Below are 22935 nucleotides of genomic sequence, written 5' to 3'. Positions count from 1 at the left end.
GGAAACAGGACACGGGTTCCTCCTGAGGATTCATTTATTTTTTACAGTGAATATCTGAATGTGCGAGCTTAGTTTGGAATGAGGTCAGGGGCTGGGCCTAGTCAGGTGGGAAGACAAGTGCGACGCTCTCTGGGACTTAGGCCAACTGTGAGATTTGAACGTAAACCAAAAAAGTATACGGCGGAGTGCTTTCAATAATCTCTCCACCAGATGTTTCATGCCTGAAAATTACTCCAACAACACAAGGGTTGTAGGTATTTTCACTTTAGTAAAAAAATACAGTTTAAAAAACTAAATACGGAAACAGGAAAAATCATCTGCCTTCGGCGTACTCCTCAATGCATTTCGTAAACTGACGCCACTCGGATATCTTGAGCAGTTTTCAAACCTAGTAGTTTCTTCTGAAGCGCAGCACACCGTGTGTGTGCCCGGGTAGGCGGGGCCCTTAATGGAAAAACTCAGGCCGATGAAAAAATTATTTGGGTTTATTATGAAGATATTATATTTTGCTATAATTGTTTTATCTTTTGTCAATTAATCCGGGAAATGACGTCCGTGATAAGGAACGACAGGGCGAAGGTATCATCGAAGAAGCGAAAGAGTCTCTTAGCTTACTTCTCTGTCCACGTGTGGACGTCTGGAGAATGACGCAAGCAAGCAAGCAAGCAAGCAAGCAAACAAGCAGGCGAGCAAGCACAAGCTTTCCTGGTGTCAACCCACTTAGGACAACAGCGTGTTCGCAGCGGCGATAATCAGTCACGACAACGCAACGCTCTGGGCGCGCGAGTGCAAAAGGCCTGAGATCACCAGTTCCATACCACGGCGACTTTACAGGCGCGTAAACCCCCTCCGAATGCGGGCATTGCAGAAGTTTGTTATCGCCCTGGCTTTATTTCGCACGCGACTTTCTCAGAGAAGTTTTTGAAGTCAAATTTCTTCGGGAGCGTCATTGAAAAAACTAGGAGGTTTTCAAGGCGCCTAAGACACCCGTTTAAAGATGATGAATAATACAACAAACACCTTAATTTAATAAACACGAAATTTTTTGAAGTTATACATCTTTAAGTAAATTGCAAAAATATATATATATTGAATTTTTTTTAATGCGCGCGTACCGTGCAAAGAAATTTTTGCAGGATGAAAAAAAAAACTGAATAACGGTTACACACAAATTACAATTTTATATTTGCTTTTAAACATTATAATTTATAATTATTTTAAAAAAGAAAAATTAGTTTTTAAAGTTACGAGATTTGAACCACGTTCCTTGAAAAGTGCGAGCTCTACTGCTGTGCTACCGAGCCAGTTGATATATTACAAGTAGAAAATGTATTCTACCTATCATAGTAATGTCAGTTTTCTAAGTTGTTTATTAATTGAGATTACTTTCCACTATGACTATTTTAGTTTATTCCGGAGAAGTTTCACTAACATAAAGTGTCATTTTGCAGACCAGCACGTTTTTTTATCTGTGCTGTCATCGCTGGGTTCTCCATAATACCTGTTTAGGTTCACCGTTGGGTTTATCTGTTAGACACCAGCTGATTTAGTTTTGTTCTCTGTGGGTTTATGTTTATATTTTTATTTCTTAATTTGCGTACTTGAAATTTTTTCTATGACAAACATTGCAAAACTGCAATGGCGCATGTCCAAGAAATTGTATTAAATCAAAATTATTAAATCGCATGAATCGTTTAAAGGAAGGTTTTAACGACGGAGTTTATAATTCACATACTTGTTAACGGGTTGCGAAACACCATTATCCGCAATGTTTAGGGTGATAGTGATGGCGAGGTAAAAAAAAAGTGGGGTGTGGCTGTGTCATGGACACACGGCCGTGTGTTGTACGTGAATACGTGTACGTAACAGGTGATATTTTCTATACAAAATATAAAATACACTATTTTATGTTTGTTATAATCATGTTTGAACACTAAGAAGTCGCGTATATGCCAACATTATATATTTTTTTTCATTTGAATATATATTCACTGTAACTATTTTACACTAATGTTTTTTGTATGCATTCGATAGATTTTTACGAGAGCTGACGATTGAAACTCAAACGAACGTCGTAGCTTCTCAGAGTCAAAAGTTATACTAAATGTAAATCTCGAAACGCAGCAAAATGACCTCAAAATGGCGGCGCTTCCCCCTCCACCGCGCGCGATGCGTCACAGTCTTCACTTATCGTAACGAATTCTTTGATCCTTTAGCTATCCAGTGGTGTAATTAAAATTTTGGATGGAGACGTATAGATAAGTAGCTGCAACACCAAAATGTATCCCCCCGATTTTGTTATAATTCGCTTTTTTTTAATTGCCTCCCACTGTGGAAGAAATTTTAAAGACGCGTTCACGTCAAAAATGACCGTGCAGTTGGACTAGGCTGCCCTCTGGCCGCGCTCTGGTTCGCGTAGCCAATCAACGTCGGCCAGGCGGCTGAGTGGCGCGGATAAGTGTGAGCCAATTACCCTGAAGGGTCTCTCCTCCTTCCTCCCCCCCCCCTCCACCCAACTTCTACACAGGGTGCCTATCCCACTTTTCGGCCGCACGCGACCCTATTTACGGCGTTATCATTCGTTTATGAAGTGAAAACTTATTTAGCCGCGTTGAACGATTATTGGTAGGGGCAACACTTATGGGTTCATGTCACCGACATGCTCGTGACGTGTTGCGCCAGACTGGCGACGCGCAGCGGCCTGTGAACATGGGTAAAATCTTGTGAGTTCGCGTCACCGACATGCTGTAGTAGCAGTACATGATGTTAATTTGACCACGTGAATACATGACCTAGGTCTGACATCACTGGTAAGTCATAGCTAGGTAGTGAGTTTTTTTACGTAATTATTACATACCACTGGCATCTGTTGTGACTAAATAAAAAAAAATGATGTTAGGATACATGATATCATGCTGACATCGTACTGATATAATAGCAAAATTATTTTCTTACGTACATTTGACGTAGAAATTATGTCATGTTACACATTTGAAAACAAAATTTTAAGTTTTCACTTCTGCTGACAAGTTTTGAGGATATCTCCACTAATTTTTTATAACCCAGCCTTCATATCCTTAGGACTTCCAGGCTGTGGTCCCCCAATGGGCATGGATGCGGATACGCCGCATACGCAACCAGGAAGAGCGTTAGTGCTTTTAGCTATACAAATTGGCGTAACTGTGTTCGTAATGTTGGGGGGGGGGACAAATAATGATTTTGATGTCATGTAAACCCATTCCCCTCTTACTAAGACGGGGGGGTCCGGGGGTCCTCCACAGGAAAATTTTGATTTTAAAAGTGCAAAATAGCGTTTTTTTAAGCAGTTTTTGTATCTAGCCATTGGATACATCGATGTTAAAATTATTATTGTTTCCTTAAGATAAAATATGATGAGTGAAGAAATTACAAATAAAGTTGGGCAGAATAATATTATAAAATAAAAATATCACGGTCTAGAAAGTTGGGGGGGACAGTCCCCTCCACCCAAAATGTTCAGGGGAACACGTCCCCCCTATCCCCCCGGTTCCTACGCCCCTGGCTATACACAGAGGCTGAGGCTACTTCTAATGACAGTCCCCATGACTGGCTATTTTTTTTTTAAATTGTCTCTCTTACTATGGAAGCAGTTTTAAAGACGTGTTCACGTCGACTCGAGCCACGTGACGACTCCCGGGGTCTTGTGCGCAGTGCTGGACGCGTCCTCCAAGGTGCCGAGCGGCGTGCTGGAGGGCAACATCAAGGACCTGGGCAGCTTCGACGAGTGCCTGGCGGTGCGCGCCGCGGACCCGGGTGACGGCGGAGAGCGGTTCCGCGGCCGGTACTGCCTCGCGCGGCTGCAGGTGGACGAGGACCCGGGGTCTCCGCGCCGCGCCGTCGTCGCAGAGATGCTGGCCGCCATGACGGGCGGCCGCCGCTTCCTGGAGGACACGGACCGCAAGGTGAGGGTCCTTCTGAGTCTACGGCACCAAGCCGGGGGCTCCAGTAGCCTCGGATGTGTCATTTTCAGTCTGGTCGTCGTTCTGTGGTACTGGAACCAAGCCAAGTCACTCACGTTCCAGTGGCTCTAATAGCCTCGAATGTGTCATTCTCAGTCTGGTCGGCGTTCTGTTGGTCCTGGCACCAAGCCAAGTCACTCACATTCCAGGGGCTCTAATACCCTTGAATGTGTCATTTTTCAGTCTGGTCGGCGTTCTGTGGTCCTGGCACCAAGCCAAGTCACTCACGTTCCAGTGACTCTAATAGCCTCGAATGTGTCATTTTCAGTCTGGTCGGCGTTCGGTGGTCCTGGCACCAAGCCAAGTCACTCACGTTCCATGGGCTCTAATAGCCTCGGAATGTGTCATTTTCAGTCTGGTCGGCGTTCGGTGGTCCTGGCAACAAGCCAAGTCACTCACGTTCCATGGGCTCTAATAGCCTCGGAATGTGTCATTTTCAGTCTGGTCGGCGTTCGGTGGTCCTGGCAACAAGCCAAGTCACTCACGTTCCATGGGCTCTAATAGCCTCGGAATGTGTCATTTTCAGTCTGGTCGGCGTTCGGTGGTCCTGGCACCAAGCCAAGTCACTCACGTTCCATGGGCTCTAATAGCCTCGGAATGTGTCATTTTCAGTCTGGTCGGCGTTCTGTGGTCCTGGCACCAAGCCAAGTCACTCACGTTCCAGTGACTCTAATAGCCTCGAATGTGTCATTTTCAGTCTGGTCGGCGTTCGGTGGTCCTGGCACCAAGCCAAGTCACTCACATTCCAGGGGCTCTAATACCCTTGAATGTGTCATTTTTCAGTCTGGTCGGCGTTCTGTTGGTCCTGGCACCAAGCCAAGTCACTCACGTTCCAGCGGCTCTAATAGCCTCGAATGTGTCATTTTCAGTCTGGATCGGCGTTCGGTGGTCCTGGCACCAAGCCAAGTCACTCACGTTCCATGGGCTCTAATAGCCTCGGAATGTGTCATTTTCAGTCTGGTCGGCGTTCGGTGGTCCTGGCAACAAGCCAAGTCACTCACGTTCCAGGGGCTCTTATAGCCTCGAATGTGTCATTTTCAGTCTGGTCGGCGTTCTGTGGTCCTGGCACCAAGCCAAGCCACTCACGTTACAGGGGCTCTAATAGCCTCGAATGTGTCATTTTAATGGTCTCTTGTCAGAAACGTTATATTTTTTAACCCACTTTGCGAACCTTTGCCAATATTGCAGGTACGTAGCGTCCTTCATACTTGTATGTACTGTCGATTGCGTGTTGACCTTGGCCGCTAGGTCGCAGTACGGCGCTGCCGGCGAACTTAGCTCGCCCAGAACTTATCGTCATCGTCGGTTTTTTTCATTTCAGCACAGAGCTACAGGGTAGTATACCTGTTCAAACCATACTGACTTTTGATGATTCAGCAGACTCACTACCTGATTTCAGACCGTTCACTTCGATAAGTCTGGAAAATGACGTAGGCAAATATTAATATTTTAAAAATGCTAAATTTTATTTTTGCTGTAAATAATGTGGTAATCCTGTAAGAGCGGTACTGTGGTGCTCCAAGTATTTTATTACCTGTAACTTAAATTAACGGTTGGTAAGTTTAGTCCATTCAATAAGTGTGAAATATTTTGAACGGTTGTTTGGAATAATTTGATTTTGTGGGATGTTCAAGGAGGTATCAGGAGTAAAATAAATTATCACTTCGGAATTTTTTTGTCAAATGGAAAGTTACCACTGTGATATTAGCGTCACACGGTTGACTAAGCACAAGCGAAACATACCATACATAAATTCGCGGTTACGTATAACAGTAATTGTTTATATGAAAAAAAGGCAGCACTATCTCTTTAATTATGATAAACACGGAATCTACAGCAATATGTAAAAATAAATATGCCAAGATTTTTACTTCTAGCATTACAAACAATTTTTTTGGAAAATTGTTTACACAAAATATGTTTTAAAAAGATAAAACTGTAATGATTATTTAAGGTTTAAAACGGTGCGCAATTTATCTTAAGTCTTATCACTTACGTGGAATTTTACAGCTTGCAAATATAAATATTGATCCAACAACAAATAAAAAAAATAAAATAAAAATAGGTGGCGATGAATTCACAAAAAAACCTTTATTATTGGTAATGAACATAAAATGGTCAACTAAGCGTGTGAGACCGACCTTTAACAAGTTAATTTTTAAAAATGAATAAACTGTTGGCCTTGGTCACTTATTTTTTTTTCAATAAACAATCCCTGAACATAGTTGTTTAATTATGTGTCTCCACGTAGAAAAGAAAAGTAGAATACATATGTTTTACTTTTTTATCTTAAACTCTGTGTGCGCATGTTTATGTTTACTTTGAACAATATTGTTATCTGGTGTTTATGTAGCATGCTGGGTTATGGTTTGTTTTTTATGTATATTCAGCTAATGACTGCATTCCAGTAAATTACATGTCTTAACAATAAATTTTGGCAATTTCATTCAGCACCTAGCGCTCTAAAAGGAGGAGGGACTAACGAGCTAACAAACTTTGCTAATTGAGCATTTAACATGCTAAGTTGTGTCTATTACGGTGCAGTTGTGTGGCATTGGAGCCACGCTTAACGCAAAGTACCGTTACCACCGTAAAAAGCAAGAAGTTATGCAATAACCATACCTAAATTCGTTTTTGTGACTAACTAGTATTTAGTATCCATACCCCGGGCTTGAAACAATTTATGTAAGCAATTCAATAATGTTTAATGGTAATTTTAAACACCAGTCAGAAGAACAATGCAAAGCAACACTTCACGGAGTGGGTTTTAGCCACATCAAAAGTGAAGAGTTCACCAAAGTTTCGATCAACACTGCAGCCTCCATCTTCAGAGTAACAGTCTCCTACTCCTCAGTAGGAAAACATTAAAGGAAAAAAAATTGACTCAAAGATTGTTATTTCATAATCAGATGTTGACAGTTTATTGAAAAATTTAAGTGGTTTCATTCATCGTGTATGATTATTTTTCTGCTTAACGCTGTTTTTTATTTGCAACCAAACTATATTTTCTGAAACTGAGACACAGTTTGAAGTCGTTTTGGGTGCACCGGCTGGATAGTAATTTTCATAATTTATTACTAACATAGCTACATTGATTGTGAGAAGTAATACATAAGCTATTATCAGGTAAACAAACCAGTAAAAAATAATTCACTATACCCAGGCAATAAAATATTGTTTGACTGGTTATTAAACTGTGTGTCAGAGCTCCAATAACATGGCATGGCTTCTTGTTTTGATACATTAAATGCAACCATATATATATATATATATATATATATATATATATATATATTAATATATACGTATGTGTGTATGCATTATACTGCACTAGTGACGTTAAAGTTCGTTGAAATATAAAAGCAGTGCTGAGGGAATCTTTATTTTCACAAAGAAATTAACGTAAAAATATATATACACACATATATATATAAATATATATAACATATTATCTGGACTCCAATTATAGCTCGTAATGCATCGGTGCGCCGCTGGGTGAGGTTTCGGAACATCGCGTCGTTCCCCTTTCGCGCACGTTTCGCGCGTGGGCGGAGATTCATGAACACATGAACGACCGCAAGGAACCGGTTCCCTCTCGCCCAAGCAGGCTGAATCACGCCTTCCACTGGCTGAATAATGTTGGTGAGGAAGGGGAGCTTTTATCGTGACGTCACAGCCAGGTCGCTGACACCTTTCTCCCCCTCCCCCCCCCCCCCTCTTCACATTCGCCATTTCGCGTCCTTGACCCACCTGGGTTCTCGTCTCGCCGACTCTGCGGAACAACTCGCACCGCGCAAACAACTTTCTCTTCCGTCTCCAGCGGCGCAGGATCAAGTGGGGTGGAAATAACACGTTCTGGTTGTCTGTGAAACTGTAACATAGGTACTAATTTTCGCAAGGCTTTCACGGCCATTGTCTGAAGTAACTTGGCTTCTTCTGGGTTGTAGCCGTGTCCTTGGCGAATAATTCGTCGACGTTTCGGTCGAAATTGCAGTCGCTATCATCAGGGAGGTATCTGCTCCTTGATGATGGCGACTGCAATGTCGACCGAAACGTCGACGAATTATTCGCCAAGGACACGGCTACAACCCAGAAGCCAAGCTACTTTATAACATAGATAGGAACTGTCCAGGACTACCTCAACAACCGGTCGGTTCAACAAAATGAACTTCGGCTGCAGGTTCATCACGGATATAATATACTATACTCGATTAATGGACTAATGAGCTTCCTCAAGACTGATACACGCGTTCGAAGTTGAAAAGTAAACGAATAAGTATTTCAGGTGGAAAACTATGCGTCCGGCTGAAGTTAGATTGAACAAAGTCGCTATTGTAAAATTTATTTTTGAAATAATTGGGGGTAGCAACAAGTCAAAAAATAATCTTAAACTAGGTTATTTAACCCTCGCATATGTTTTAATTTTAAAAAAAGTCATAAAAATCACGAATTTGGGCACGTTTTGCGGTGGTTCTTGAACTTTATTTAATTTAAACATCATCCAGAAGCTCCGTGTTCATGCTCAAACACTTCCCCTATTCATAGCTACGTGAAATATTGTTCAGATATGACGCCAGAGTCGTAAACCATCGGTGGTAGGCACTTTAGACCAGAAGTCATAATACCTGCAGCCAAAATTTGGTCGATCAAATTCAGACCCATACTAGTATAAGTGCGTGCTTGCAAGATAGCAGTTTGCAATGCACAGACTTAAAACCACGGTCTATCTTGAGACTGCGTAGTCTCTCCCCTCCCCCCCCCCTTATTCATCATTTTCCGTTCCAATACACCCTTCCCCTTCCCAGCATCTCTCCCCTCCCACGTCCTGAGACTATAGATGCCTCAAAACACATGGTTAACGCATTTGGTACTGGTGTAATAGCGAGCCATGATAATTAACTATAATGCATTCGAGCTGATATTAATGTTTAAAGAGAACCTTGCTCTCAGCGAATTATGGTACGTACCTAACTGTTTCTTTTTATGAGTCCTCTCACTTTTTTTAAATTTTATTACTTGCAGAATTTTTTCAGAGAAATCGTACACGCATTTTAAACGTGTTTTATGTTGTAACTCTGAAACAACGAATTTTTTAAAAAAAGTAATATGTTTTTAAATGATAAAAAAAATCATAGTTAACTAATTTTTAAATGTATCTTTTACGTTTAAGAATCAAGTTTTTATTTTTAAAAATACGTGCAAAGTAAGGACGTTTAAAGAAAATGTAGGCCAATTGGATAAAGTCGCTTAACTGAGAAAAATTTCGATTGAGTGTAACTACGCATTCAAATTAGTCCTTTGTGTTCGCTTTGTTGAAGCTTTTTTTTTTTACACAATCTCGTGTTCATTACCAGTGCTCTACGAGCACAGTTTAATTTGCAGTTCCCCCCTCCCCTTTAGTACACTTTTAAAAACAACTGATTGCTTGAATTAGGAATGAAAAATATTAGTTAATAATCGAAATCGCGTCGCACTCATAGATTCGATCCCAAGCTCCTAGCATAATTCAAATGTACGGTGAACTATACAGGAACAGGAATACGCCATTTTGGTCTGTGATATTCTTAATGTGGGAGAGAAGTTTTGCCAGTGTATGTAGTAAATGGAAATCGGTTGGGTTCAAGTTAAAGATTTTAACAATCTGCATAAACGTAAATTTGGTAAATAATATTATATTGCATACAGACTTTTAATAGAGCATATCATACCTTTGCAAGCTACCTAGATGGTTTGGAAAGTTTTGTTAAATGTTAATATTCCCCCTTTTTAAAATTTATGGAAAGTTACATAACTTCATTTAATATAAATTTTTAATCTACATTATTAATATTTTGTAGTTCATATGATTTTAATCAATTTCTATCTTAATATATTTGCGTTTTGGCTACCTGAGTGCAAACCTTGTATAACGCTTATGAGTACGTATTTTCGTAATGTGGCGGTGTGTGTTTCTTTTACATGTATTTCTAAAGAGCTTTTCGGGTTTAATAAACCTAGTTTTCCCATTAAATACTTCAAACAGTTTATTTGTAGATGTTACAAACATTGAAAGTTTTATCCTACCTCATATAAACTTGACGTTAAAATAAAAGTGCTAGGGCCTAGAACGGTCCAGTCAGTTGTAAAAATATAAGAAAAAGTAAAACACATTTGTTTTCTCGTTGATATGAATTATTAAAATATCCGATCTATTTCTCACTGCGGTTGGAAATTACACTATTTTATAAGTTTCCATGGTAGCATTTCTATTTTATTATTTTTTTTGATGACGTGAGGATTGAACGAAATGGAACAGACTGTAAGTGTTCGGACACTAGCGCCTCTATTTTCTTCTTCTTTGGAACTCATAGGAAACATTGACTCGTCTGACGCAATACTACCAACCCACTCCACCGATATTGCCTCCTCTTGCCAGCGTGGAAGGGACATTCACGACCCAATAAAACGAATCGTGTCTTAACCTGCTGCCAGTTTGGGGGGGGGGGGGGGGGTATTTTACTATCCTTCGCGTGGTAGGAAAGAAGGAAGGAAAGGGAAAAAAACACGGTCGAGTGATGATGGGGGCTTCCCCTGAAATGTTACTTTCAATCCAATTTTTTTTTCTTCTTCACCCTATCGACATTTCGCTGCTTCCTCAACCTTCAGATGACTCATGACCGCAGTTTCACTTCGCCTAGCTGCATCGACGCAGCCAGGACTTCTGCTAAAGAGGGATAGAGCAATTAAAAATATTCAGTATTTATGCGTTAACTGGTAAAGTGTATTACTCTGTTCAGTACTTGAAATACCGACTCCAACAAGGCACGGAAATTATGTTGCGAGGTTTATTCTAAAAATCATCATATGCAACGTTTGTAGATGCGGTTTATTTTCATTGAAATATGTTACACATAAATATAGAAGTATTTAATTACTCATTTTTTAATCAGTCGTGACAAATAGCGGATGTCTTCAAACATATACTTAACACACTATAAGAATTTACCTCATGCCAGATTACTGGATATTCGTAGACACTACACGGTTGTAAACACACACATGAAATAAAGACCAGTTTTTATTTTTGCTGTGGATTTAAGCTACACCAATATTATTCTTGCATATTTATGTTCGAAGTGTAAGTAAAACTCTTTAATCCATAAATTTACCAAGATAACTTTACGTTGCGCTCTTCACTGCAGCAGGCATCTTCAGACTAGATAAATTAAATATAGCGCGACAAGTGGAGTGGTGCAGAGAGAGAGAAAAAATAGAGACACTTTTAAAACTGTGCGCTGAGGCAGAGTCTTATTTTTTTTTTTTTTTTTGCTCTTCGACGCCCACCAGGTGCAAATTAACATACGACCTTATGAATTGCATACATGCTTTGTTTCACATATTGCGAGCATCGACAATGTTCAAACATCCGGGGCACTGCACTTACCTCGGGTGCAATTGTTACAAACATCGATTGCTGCTGTAATAACTACGCTTTGTTGGGTACTTGTGTGTGTATTTCCATCAGGAGGGATGTGTATCCATTAAAAAAAAAAAAAAAAAAAAAAAAGTGAGCGTGTCTTTCAGTACTCGCCAGCTATGTGTAACATATAAAGTCGGTAACAAGCCGATTCATGTGTTCTCACGTTTGCAGATGCACTTGTATCACGTAACTCGGACACGAAATTTACCGTATAATTCTTCAAAATAATGCCGTGCGTGAAATGTATACGCCATTGTAATTTCAACTATATTTCTTTACTAAAATACTTGCCCCGCGTGCTAAAAAATTCATTAAACAGTTAATACTATAAAGTTTTTATTTTGCCTTTGTGAAATTAGTTTCGCGCTATCCGCCACAGATGGCTCCATTCACCACATGCCGTCAGTGGCGTAGCCAGGATTTGTGTATGAGGGGGTGTTAAGAAGCATGGCCCCTCCCCCCGGTATTAAATCGGGTGGTCCCGGGGGTCCTCCCACGGGAAAAATAGGATTTTAAGGTGTTAAAATAGTGCTATTATAGCATTTTTCGGTTCTTAAATTTTAAATATTGTAATGGTAAATTTTTTTTTATTAATTTTAATATGAAAATTGTTTGAGTGATGAATAAGTAGTTAATTGAAGATTTGGTGCTAAAGGGGGGGGGGGGAGAGGGTTTGAACCCCTAATACCTCCCCCCTGGTTGCGCCACTGCATGCCGTGCACCACCGAGAGCTGATGTGTCGCACGTCGCCGTGCGGAAGAAAAGGGAACGAGCTTGCACGCGCGGTCTCGTGTCGCAGGGCGTCTCGTACTACCCGTCGTTCGCCAAGGCGCAGTGGGCGGCGTGCGTGCCGTCCAGCTGCCGCGCCGAGGACCTGCAGGGCGCCGTGGACGGCCTGCTGCGAGCCGCGGCCTCGTCGGCGGGGCGCGCGGGGCTGCGGCTGTCGGCGCGCGTCGACCCTCACCGGTGCCGCGTGCAGGCCCCGCTGGCGCTGCACCCGCGGGACTACGTCGTCGGGTGAGTCTCCACCTATGGGGTGATCGCAGCTGCACGCGCGCGGCCGGACGTGTCGCCGCGGACCTGGGGGCCGGTCGCAGCTGCACGCGCGCGGCCGGACGTGTCGCCGCGGACCTGGGGGGTGGTCGCAGCTGCACGCGCGGCCGGACGTGTCGCCGCGGACCTGGGGGGTGGTCGCAGCTGCACGCGCGGCCGGACGTGTTGCCGCGGACCTGGGGGGTGGTCGCAGCTGCACGCGCGGCCGGACGTGTCGCCGCGGACCTGGGGGGTGGTCGCAGCTGCACGCGCGCGGCCGGACGTGACGCCGCGGACCTGGGGGGTGGTCGTATATGCACGCGCGGCCGGACGTGTCGCCGCGGACCTGGGGGGTGGTCGCAGCTGCACGCGCGGCCGGACGTGTCGCCGCGGACCTGGGGGGTGGTCGCAGCTGCACGCGCGGCCGGACGTGTTGCCGCGGACCTGGGGGGTGGTCGCAGCTGCACGCGCGGCCGGACGTGTCGCCACGGACCTGGGGGGCGGTCGCAGCTGCACGTGCGCGGCCGGACGTGACGCCGCGGACCTGGGGGGTGGTCGCAGCTGCACGCGCGGCCGGACGTGTCGCCGCGGACCTGGGGGGTGGTCGCAGCTGCACGCGCGCGGCCGGACGTGTCGCCGCGGACCTGGGGGGTGGTCGCAGCTGCACGCGCGGCCGGACGTGTCGCCGCGGACCTGGGGGGTGGTCGCAGCTGCACGCGCGGCCGGACGTGTTGCCGCGGACCTGGGGGGTGGTCGCAGCTGCACGCGCGGCCGGACGTGTCGCCGCGGACCTGGGGGGCGGTCGCAGCTGCACGCGCGCGGCCGGACGTGACGCCGCGGACCTGGGGGGTGGTCGCAGCTGCACGCGCGCGGCCGGACGTGTCGCCGCGGACCTGTGGGGTGGTCGCAGCTGCACGCGCGGCCGGACGTGTCGCCGCGGACCTGGGGGGTGGTCGCAGCTGCACGCGCGGCCGGACGTGTCGCCGCGGACCTGGGGGGTGGTCGCAGCTGCTCGCGCGGCCGGACGTGTCGCCGCGGACCTGGGGTGTGGTCGCAGCTGCACGCGCGCGGCCGGACGTGACGCCGCGGACCTGGGGGGTGGTATCAGCTGCACGCGCGCGGCCGGACGTGTCGCCGCGGACCTGGGGGGTGGTCGCAGCTGCACGCGCGCGGCCGGACGTGTCGCCGCGGACCTGGGGGGTGGTCGCAGCTGCACGCGCGGCCGGACGTGTCGCCGCGGACCTGGGGGGTGGTCGCAGCTGCACGCGCGGCCGGACGTGTCGCCGCGGACCTGGGGGGTGGTCGCAGCTGCTCGCGCGGCCGGACGTGTCGCCGCGGACCTGGGGGGTGGTCGCAGCTGCACGCGCGGCCGGACGTGTCGCCGCGGACCTGGGGGGTGGTCGCAGCTGCACGCGCGGCCGGACGTGTCGCCGCGGACCTGGGGGGTGGTCGCAGCTGCACGCGCGCGGCCGGACGTGTCGCCGCGGACCTGGGGGGTGGTCGCAGCTGCACGCGCGGCCGGACGTGTCGCCGCGGACCTGGGGGGTGGTCGCAGCTGCACGCGCGGCCGGACGTGTCGCCGCGGACCTGGGGGGTGGTCGCAGCTGCACGCGCGGCCGGACGTGTCGCCGCGGACCTGGGGGGTGGTCGCAGCTGCACGCGCGGCCGGACGTGTCGCCGCGGACCTGGGGGGTGGTCGCAGCTGCACGCGCGGCCGGACGTGTCGCCGCGGACCTGGGGGGTGGTCGCAGCTGCACGCGCGGCCGGACGTGTCACCGCGGACCTGGGGGGTGGTCGCAGCTGCACGCGCGGCCGGACGTGTTGCCACGGACCTGGGGGGTGGTCGCAGCTACACGCGCGGCCGGACGTGTTGCCGCGGACCTGGGGGGTGGTCGCAGCTGCACGCGCGCGGCCGGACGTGTCGCCGCGGACCTGGGGGGTGGTCGCAGCTGCACGCGCGGCCGGACGTGTTGCCGCGGACCCGGGGGTAGTCGCAGCTTGCAAGCGCGGCCGGACGTGTTGCCGCGACCAATTTTTTTTTTAAATTATGTTTGTAAAACAAATAAATTACAAGTGAAATTAACTGCAGCTTTGAGTGAGAATATATTGATTTAAATGTGTATATTTTTTACAGTGAGAAATATCTCATTTGGTGACAGTCTTTTTTATGAACCCGTTTTTAATTTAAAAAAAAAAACTACTGATAATGAAGTTTGCACTGACTTCATACTAAAGATGCTTTTAAAAGTTGTATTTTAAGTATAAAAATTTAGACTACAAAAATAAGTTACGTGCCTACGCTTTATTGAAAAAATAATAATATCCGGAACGTTTACGCCACTATACCTCTTCGGTGATTAACAGCAGGCCTTGTCGATATGAGTCTTATTTAACTGTACTTTATTTAACCGAGTAAAAAAAATAGTGCCTAACGTAGCATTGGCTCTGTGCCATTAATATTCGAATTGGCATCCGTCCACCCTGCCAGATCTTCCGCGTGAAACGTCACACGGGGAAGGAGAGAGGGGATTCGACTGCCAACCCAGAACTCATCTTTCATCGAACGCCGTGCTCAAGTGCCATCAGACGTATTTGAGCTCCATGATGTAGGACTGGAAATCACACGGTTTCAAGAAGTTTCGTGCTACTATTTATTTGCACTTTTTGAGTTAGTGTTTTGCTCTTCTTCAAAAACTCAAAAAATAAATATGTATACAGCATATCGAGAGAACCAAATCTATATCCATCTAAGTGTTTATTTGGCTAAAATAATTACTTAAAAAAATGAACATATTATTTCAGTCTAAAGAACATTTATGCTAATATGTTTTCTAATACTAAAGCATAAAAGTAAATAATCGCAGAGACGGCTACCCGATTGTTCAAGTGTCCTATCTCACCAGCTTAAGTCATTCTCAAAAATTTTGTTAATGCGTAGAAAATTGGTGTATGCAGTTAAAATTTGTGACGAGAAAATTATACTTCAAAGTAATACGTTTCTCAGCATAATTGTGGCTGGTTCTCTAGTATCTTACTCGACGAATCATTAAATAAACCTAATACATGTAGGTTGCATTCAGCATTCGGAAACAAACTCAAAAAGTAACAGTACATTGAGGTTATAATGTTTACTTTTGGCAGTAATTTGTTTGATGTTTAGAGTTGGCTTAAAGATGTCACCGTCCAAAGAAACTAAGGCTGGTTGTTTCCAGGGCTGCAGCTGTGTTCGTGTGTCTTCTCCTGGGCGTAGCGAGCGCGTACGACTTGTTCTCCAGGCGGAAGAAAGAAAAGGAGATGTTTACTAAGGAATGTGAGTACGTCGAGGTGGATATTTCAATAAGCTACGTCTCAACATGTATCAATCAAATCTGCAAGACATTCCGATTAATGGCTGTTAGTAATTTAAAATGCTTAAAAGGGAGGGAAGGACCTTCTGTTAGGGTTGTATCTGTGTCAGTAAGGCGGGATGATAAGGGTGATGCACGCTGGTGCATATAACGCGGTATAGCCTCTAAGCGCCAGGCTCTGAACTGGCGCATAGTCTTCTCGTCGTCACAAAATAACTGTGAAATTTGAGTGGTACTATGGCGGATAAATGAAGATAAAGGTGTTATGAAAGCCCCTTAAGTGCTTTCAAAAATTTGTACCGGTTGTTTTACGCCTAAAAAATTACTCTGAAAACACGCATTTTAGCCATTTTAACTTTTCTAAAAATACAGTTTAAAAACACTATCCAAAACCAAAAAGTACTTTTCTGCTCTCAGCAAATTCTTGAATGTTTTTCGTAAGTAGACCGCACTCGGATATCTTGAGCAGTTTTGAAATTGCGTTGTTTTTCCTGAAGCGCTGCGCGCCATTTGTGTGGCCGGCAGACGGAGCCTGTAAGTCAGTGTCGTCATCACCATAATCATCATCATCATCATTATCATCATCATCATCATCATCAACAACTGCTTCCTGCCTGCGGCCGAGTCAGCAAAGAAAAGGCATCCACCAGTTCTCCTCTTTCACTCTGTTCCATTCTTCTCCTGCACTACTTGAAATGTATTGCCATGAATCGGCGACCTCAGCCAAAGAGAATTAATTGTATTTACTATACAACATAATATAAGAAGCAGGTAGTTTCAGTTGTGTTGGGTGTGGACTCGATGCCAGGGCTGCCAGTAGAGCCAACCTGTATTATACCGCTTGGTCTCTGAAGTTATACAAAATCGGATATCATTATACAAACCACCAAAACCGTTGAAAAATAGTTTGCAACAAGTATAGTTATTAATGTTCCATTATGTGTCTTTATCTTGCAAATAATATTAAATACTTAATATTCGATTAATTAGTTGAATCACGTTCTTCTTTGGTCATAGAGAATATCTTTGTAGTTAGCGGGCAAATAACATGGCAAACACTCTTTTTCGTCATTCATTTTGTTAGATTACCACCACAGTAATAATAATACAATCACTTGATTCAATCATAAATATTCTTAGCATTACGAACAATGAGTCCTTACGAAAAAAAATGAACCGAATTTTTGTTACAGTAGTAGGGTTATGTATATGAATTTGTAAACAGTTATGTGGCGCAGGCGTAGAACAATCACTTTCACTTTTAATGTTCACTTCGCAGAAAGCGCTATTTCAGATTGGAGTAAGTTAAAAAAAAAAGCGCGCACTTGTCATCAGCTATTAAAAAACATTTCATTTCTTGAAGAAAAAAAAATTACCAACATTAGCAGAGTAATGAAGAGAATACACTTTACTTGAATTTTTATATTTGTATCCAGTTATACAAATACATGGGCTATACAAACAGGATGCACGGGATACCCACATTGTACACATTTTGTAATCCAATTGAACCATCTGGTAGCCCAGCTCGACGCGCACAATGTTTGTTTTTCCTCTTTCTCTATCTCTTTCTCTCTCTCTCTTTATCTCTCTCTCCTCTCTCACACAAAACATAAAGCAAAGTACAAGACGTTTGAAGCCCTGAAATAACGATACGGCGATTTCGCGCATGAGACAATTATGCGATAAAACACGGTAGGGTTGGTACCAAGGCGGTGGTCAGGGCGTGGGATGGCCTCCGATCGCTAGGTTCCCTAGTTTCTCCACCTATCTCAGACTCAGACTCAGGCTCAGGCTCAGGCGGAGGGTTGTTGCTCCAGGGAGCCACAGCACCGTGCTGCTGGCCTTCTCGCTGCCCAGGAACCTCAGGAAGCTGCTCAGCACGGACGCCTCGCCGGGGACCATCGAGTGCGTGGACGGCATCCGCTTCCTCACCATCTGCTGGGTCATGTTCACGCACAAGGTGTTCTGCATGACGGTGGAGCCGTGGACCAACAAGAACCACCTGCTGGAGGTATGGTTGTGCCGTGCCTCACACAACGGGAAGCCTACAACCCACGTAGTTTCGGTTCCCTGCAAGAATTTCCGAAGATTTCCGAAGTTTTGCGTTTTGGTATCAACGCCACTTCAGCCGCTAAATCAGAAGTTTCCAATGAAAAAAAAAGCATGTTGTGACTGACCTAACCTAACCTAACCCTTCGATTTTTTTTTAATTTCAATTTTTGAGAGAAATCCGAAGTTGCACGAACGTGGTAGGGAACCGAAACTACGTGAGTTGTAGGCTTTCCAACTCACAACCGCACCCCTCCACCATCGCGTCAACACCCTAGCGGATGTGGATCTCGTGAACGAGACGTTGGCTGCCGTCTGAGACTCGCGGCGCGGAACCAAAAAAAGGTTCAACAAGAACAAAGTTTACAGCATTAACCTTTTGACGTGACAACGTCTCATAAATCTATGAACGCCGACTGCACGCACGTAAAAGTGTCCCGTTACGCACATTGTTCCGTTACGCTGTGTCCCGTTACGCTCATTGTTCCGTTACGCCGTGTTCCGTTACGCTGTCGGCGAGTGCAGTAATAATAGGTTATGTTACAATTGACTATAAAATTATGGTGATTCATATAATTATTGATGATAGATATTTGATTACAGTAAATTTATATGAAAACTTGTTCATAATTATATTTAAGCTTTATAGCTAAACGCCAGTTTTTAAAATTAATTACAAGTCATCTACACGTGAACTGTTTCGTCGACTGTTTATAAAGTGAAGTGAAAAGTTAATGTGGTTTTCATTGCTTATTACAACAACAATTTGGGCAATAAAGGTTAATTATTCTTGCATTTTAAAAATCTGATTACTGGTCTAATTTCAAGTATTTATTCTTTTATTATTAAAATTAAAATGATTCCATTTTATTCATAAAATTATGCAATCATTTCATCAATGTTTTTTATGACGTTGTCACAAACTATCGTCCGTAAACCAACTTTATAGACAACTAATTTTTAGCGAATTTTAACAAGTGTCGAAAATCAGGTCCAGCCAAGGTAAGAGTAATTTTTTTTCCAACTATTTCCGCTCCTATCTGAGCCTTTACGTTGTGTATTTTGAAATTTCAGTGTGCTGACCAAATGATCTGGGTAATAGTCGACGTAGCTGCTTCTTGCAGCGAATTCCAGCGGCGGGTGCGGAAACTACGTGTGATTCGCGTCCAGAAATTTCAGTTGAAAACCAATTTTGCGTGCATTTATCACGCTCGGTATTATTTCAAAGAATTGTACGTGCGTATAGAGTGTAATGTATTTGCAACGAGAGAACACGAGAATTGTCTCGATACTGAGGTTAGATGTTACACATCTCTGGTGGACAATGAAAGACTCGCTCGCGTATTTTGAAATGATTTGAATTTTAATTTAGCGAAATATACAACACATTTTTGGCTTGTATAATATTTTATGTCGCACAGTTATTCACTGAGACTGAAGGCGACAGGAACACCAAAATTATAGTGTGGTTTCGAATAAATTTTGTGTTACCGCAAACACGGTGTACATTTACCCACTTTTATAAACCATTGGTTTACTTTTATGATAAAATCTAAAAAAAAAAAAAAAAAAACATTGTGACAGAGGGTTTAAACTAGATAATAATGAAAACGATATGTTTATTCAAACTTCAACATAGGCTGTAGGCTAATACAAATTGCTATCGGTATTGCTGCCCATGATGCTATGGGTTATAACGACATAAAAACATATTGTGCTATATTTGTATCTGTTTACTAAACGTAAGCTTAGAAAAAGTCATTTGTTTGTTTTTGTTACAAACTTTGCGATACACTATATGATTTTTTTAATGAATCATAGTGTACGTTCATCTGGAATAATGTTTGAATTCGGCTTATTAGTTTTTGAATTTATATCATACAAAAAGCACACACTATATCATTATAATTTAAGCGTAGATAAGATTTTCATGTTCTCGCGCGGTAAATATTCCCTTGTTCGATCTTCTCCACAGCTGGGCGAAGGAGTTCAGAACATGCCCTTCCTGAACAGCATGCTGGACGTGGATACATTCTTCCTCGTCGGAGGCATGGTCAGATGTTACACGCTGCTTAAGGAACTGGACACCAACAAGTTCAACTACTTCGTCTCATTCTTCCAGAGATACTTAAGGTAGGTGACTTTTTTTTGCATTATTTCTTTACTTGATGAAATCTTTTGGACATACGCCATTGCTAAGCACATGTATGTCTGTAGAAGAAAACTACAAAAAACCCAAAAGACAAAAAACACAAATTAAGAAAAAAAATTGCTGTTGTCAACAGGATATAAAAACCACATAATATTCCGTAACAAGAATATGGTCAACAAACAAAGACAAACAAAGAAAAATGGACTAACAGAACGAGAAAAAAATCCCTCACAAATGATGACAGCACAAAAATATTGAACCCCAAAACAATTCAGCACAACAGTTGAAACGAGACAAAAACACGACGAAACGAAAAGACTAAACAAACACAATAGTTTTAAAACATAAGAGAACGAAAAAAAAACCACTAATGATGACAGCACAAAACTATTGAACAAAAAATAACTGCACAACAGTTGAAACGAGACAAAAACAGGACAAAACGAAAAGACGAAACAAACACAATAGTTTTCCAAAACAGAAACAAGCAACGTTTCGGGAGCTGCTATCTGCTCCCGTCCTTAGGCCGAGACGCACATGGTACGAAAACACAGGTGCGACATTATTTCTTTATTTAAGGGGGAGAGATAGTATTCAAAAGACGCCATATTTGTTTCAACAGTTTAAGACCTATATAATGTTCTGTGGTTTAATATTGAAAATATGCCTTCATTTGAGACACAAAATATAAAGAGACTATCAAATAATTTAAACTAGTGTTTATCGACAGTATTATTACAGTTGTAGTCATTCCCAGAAATGATTTTAATTTTTAAACTCCAGTAACATAACAAGGGATACTATTTGCAACAGCCATTTACTATGTTTGAACGAAGACAAGTTTTGAAAATTAAAATATATATAACTGTTCGTCACTTCAAATTGTTGAAACCAAGATAGTTTTTTTTTTTTTTAGAATTTGCTCTCTTTCCTTTAAGAACTTTGTAAAAATAAATGTAACAGTGAAACTAAAAATCTACCTAATTCTTTCCAACACATCTCTAAGAAATCACCATTCTGGCGTGATCACATTTTTAAATGGTTAAAAATCTCTCACGCGAATGGGTTTTTGGTTCGTTATAAACCCATTATTTTTAAATGTTTGTTTCTCTGTAAACATTAATTGTTAACCGTCTGAAATACAAAATTTATATAAAATTGATTTTATTTTAGAAGAACCTATTAAAAATTTATTAATAATTTATATCTTCACACATTTTTATGTGTCTTTGTTCTTTGTTTTACGCGCTACACAAATAGGAGATTTGAAATGGTGTTGCCTGTCTCTCAAATATCCCATTATTGAGATTTTAATTTCCGCTTAGAAGTTTGATTTTGTGAATTTATTTTGGTGACTAAAATATTGACGAATTCGTTAGACAAATTTTAAAATTAGATTTCTCTTCGCCGGTCCTGGTTAGCGGAAATGTTGCAACCACAAGCAAAAAACGTTTGCCTCAACGTTATTGATTTTCGTATTTTGCAAAGGATGCTACGGAAGCTGTCGCTGTCAGCGAAATATTTATTTCTGTTCAGTGACGAGCATTCGTTCGCACTCCTACCTGTACTTATTACATGTTCTATCCTTTTCTGTTTACGCTGTGCGATACGCATCGATCACGCAGAGTAGTGAAAAATGGACGATCAGATAATTATATGGCTTTATTTGCACAATTGCTGCGGGCAGTCATGCATTTTTTTTTTGGCTTTAGTTGAAGGAGAGATAATTTAATTAACACTCTTGTGTTATTTGATCAACAAAACCTAACCGAAAATAATTTAACTTTGAACAGCAATAGTGTCATTTTCAATAAATAAACAGAGTAGTTTACTAATTTTCGTTTGTAGCTAAAAACAGTAGATAGGTAAATTTATAAAATTCAATTAATACTTTGTTTTATTTATCTAATGTCTTCGTATTTAACGAGTGCTGTTTGAAGTACTAAAATAGTATCTATTTTAGTTTTTTTTAAATTTATAATAACCATACTGTAAAATATCTTAGTTCAAGAACAAAAATTTAAATTCAAGAAAAACGTCTTCTGAGCGAGTAAACAGGTAAACAATAAAAATTAGTCCATGACCAACGATTTAAAAAATGCACTCCGTGTTATTCCATGACAACTCACCAAGTAGCTCCAGCTCGACAATCTTCGATTTTGTGTAAACTTTGGCAGAATGATTTTAGTTGTCTTAAAGGAAGATGTGCAAAATTTGAATGGCCTAACTCAAATGGCTACGGCATCAGAGCCTAATGTGTGGATGGCTCTGGAAAGCACACGAGTGATTTATTACAATTCTTTCAATTTTTATGTCCTTCAGCTGTGCGCTTAAGCAAAATTACGAACTTAATTTTGGCATTCTAGATAATCTTTCTCTGCATAATGCAGAAATGCCTGATTTCAAAAGCTGGCTCTGGTAGGGCGTTTATAGTTGACTTCTAAAGTTACCGAAGACTCTCTTAAACTAGGATTTTAGACATAATTTAACTACCTATTTTTTATTAAATTTTTTTTTCAGGAATTTATATTTTGAGTTTTTATACATCGCCTACATGGCTATCCAATGCTGTAGCAACAACGCTCTGGAACATTATCATGTTTTCAACATTGACCTAAAGTTATGGCTAAAAATTGAAAATGTGAAATGTTACTAATTTTTGGAAGTAGTATTAGGAGTGTTGTGGTGGTGGCGATGATCGCCATCTTGGATTGTGTCGTCACGGTGGCCATCTTGGTGTAACAATTCATCAAACTTTCTCGAAATTTCCCTATTTTGAGGGGAAAAAAATTGCTGGAGAGGGGGGAGGCAGCAAGACAAGCGAAGAGTGTGCAGAGGTTAACAGAAAAACTGTCGTGTGTTAACGGTCTTTGCTTCCATATGTCAGAATAAGCT

General features: G+C 42.8%; 1 protein-coding gene across 1 annotated transcript in view; it reads left to right on the top strand.

The window, feature by feature from the left end:
* LOC134542821 (nose resistant to fluoxetine protein 6-like) overlaps positions 1-22935 on the top strand; it is a 69812-nt gene that overhangs the window by 23906 nt on the left and 22971 nt on the right. Inside the window, exons 2-6 of the mRNA XM_063387368.1 lie at positions 3691-3941; positions 12257-12474; positions 15702-15799; positions 17657-17850; positions 19864-20021. Of these exons, the coding sequence (XP_063243438.1) occupies positions 3691-3941; positions 12257-12474; positions 15702-15799; positions 17657-17850; positions 19864-20021 (919 nt within the window). The remainder of the gene's footprint in view (positions 1-3690; positions 3942-12256; positions 12475-15701; positions 15800-17656; positions 17851-19863; positions 20022-22935) is intronic.

Source organism: Bacillus rossius (genome assembly GCF_032445375.1).
Source record: "Bacillus rossius redtenbacheri isolate Brsri chromosome 9 unlocalized genomic scaffold, Brsri_v3 Brsri_v3_scf9_2, whole genome shotgun sequence".
Taxonomy (NCBI): domain Eukaryota; kingdom Metazoa; phylum Arthropoda; class Insecta; order Phasmatodea; family Bacillidae; genus Bacillus; species Bacillus rossius.
Note: the sequence above shows the minus strand (reverse complement) of the source record. Positions and strands in the feature narration are given on the sequence as shown.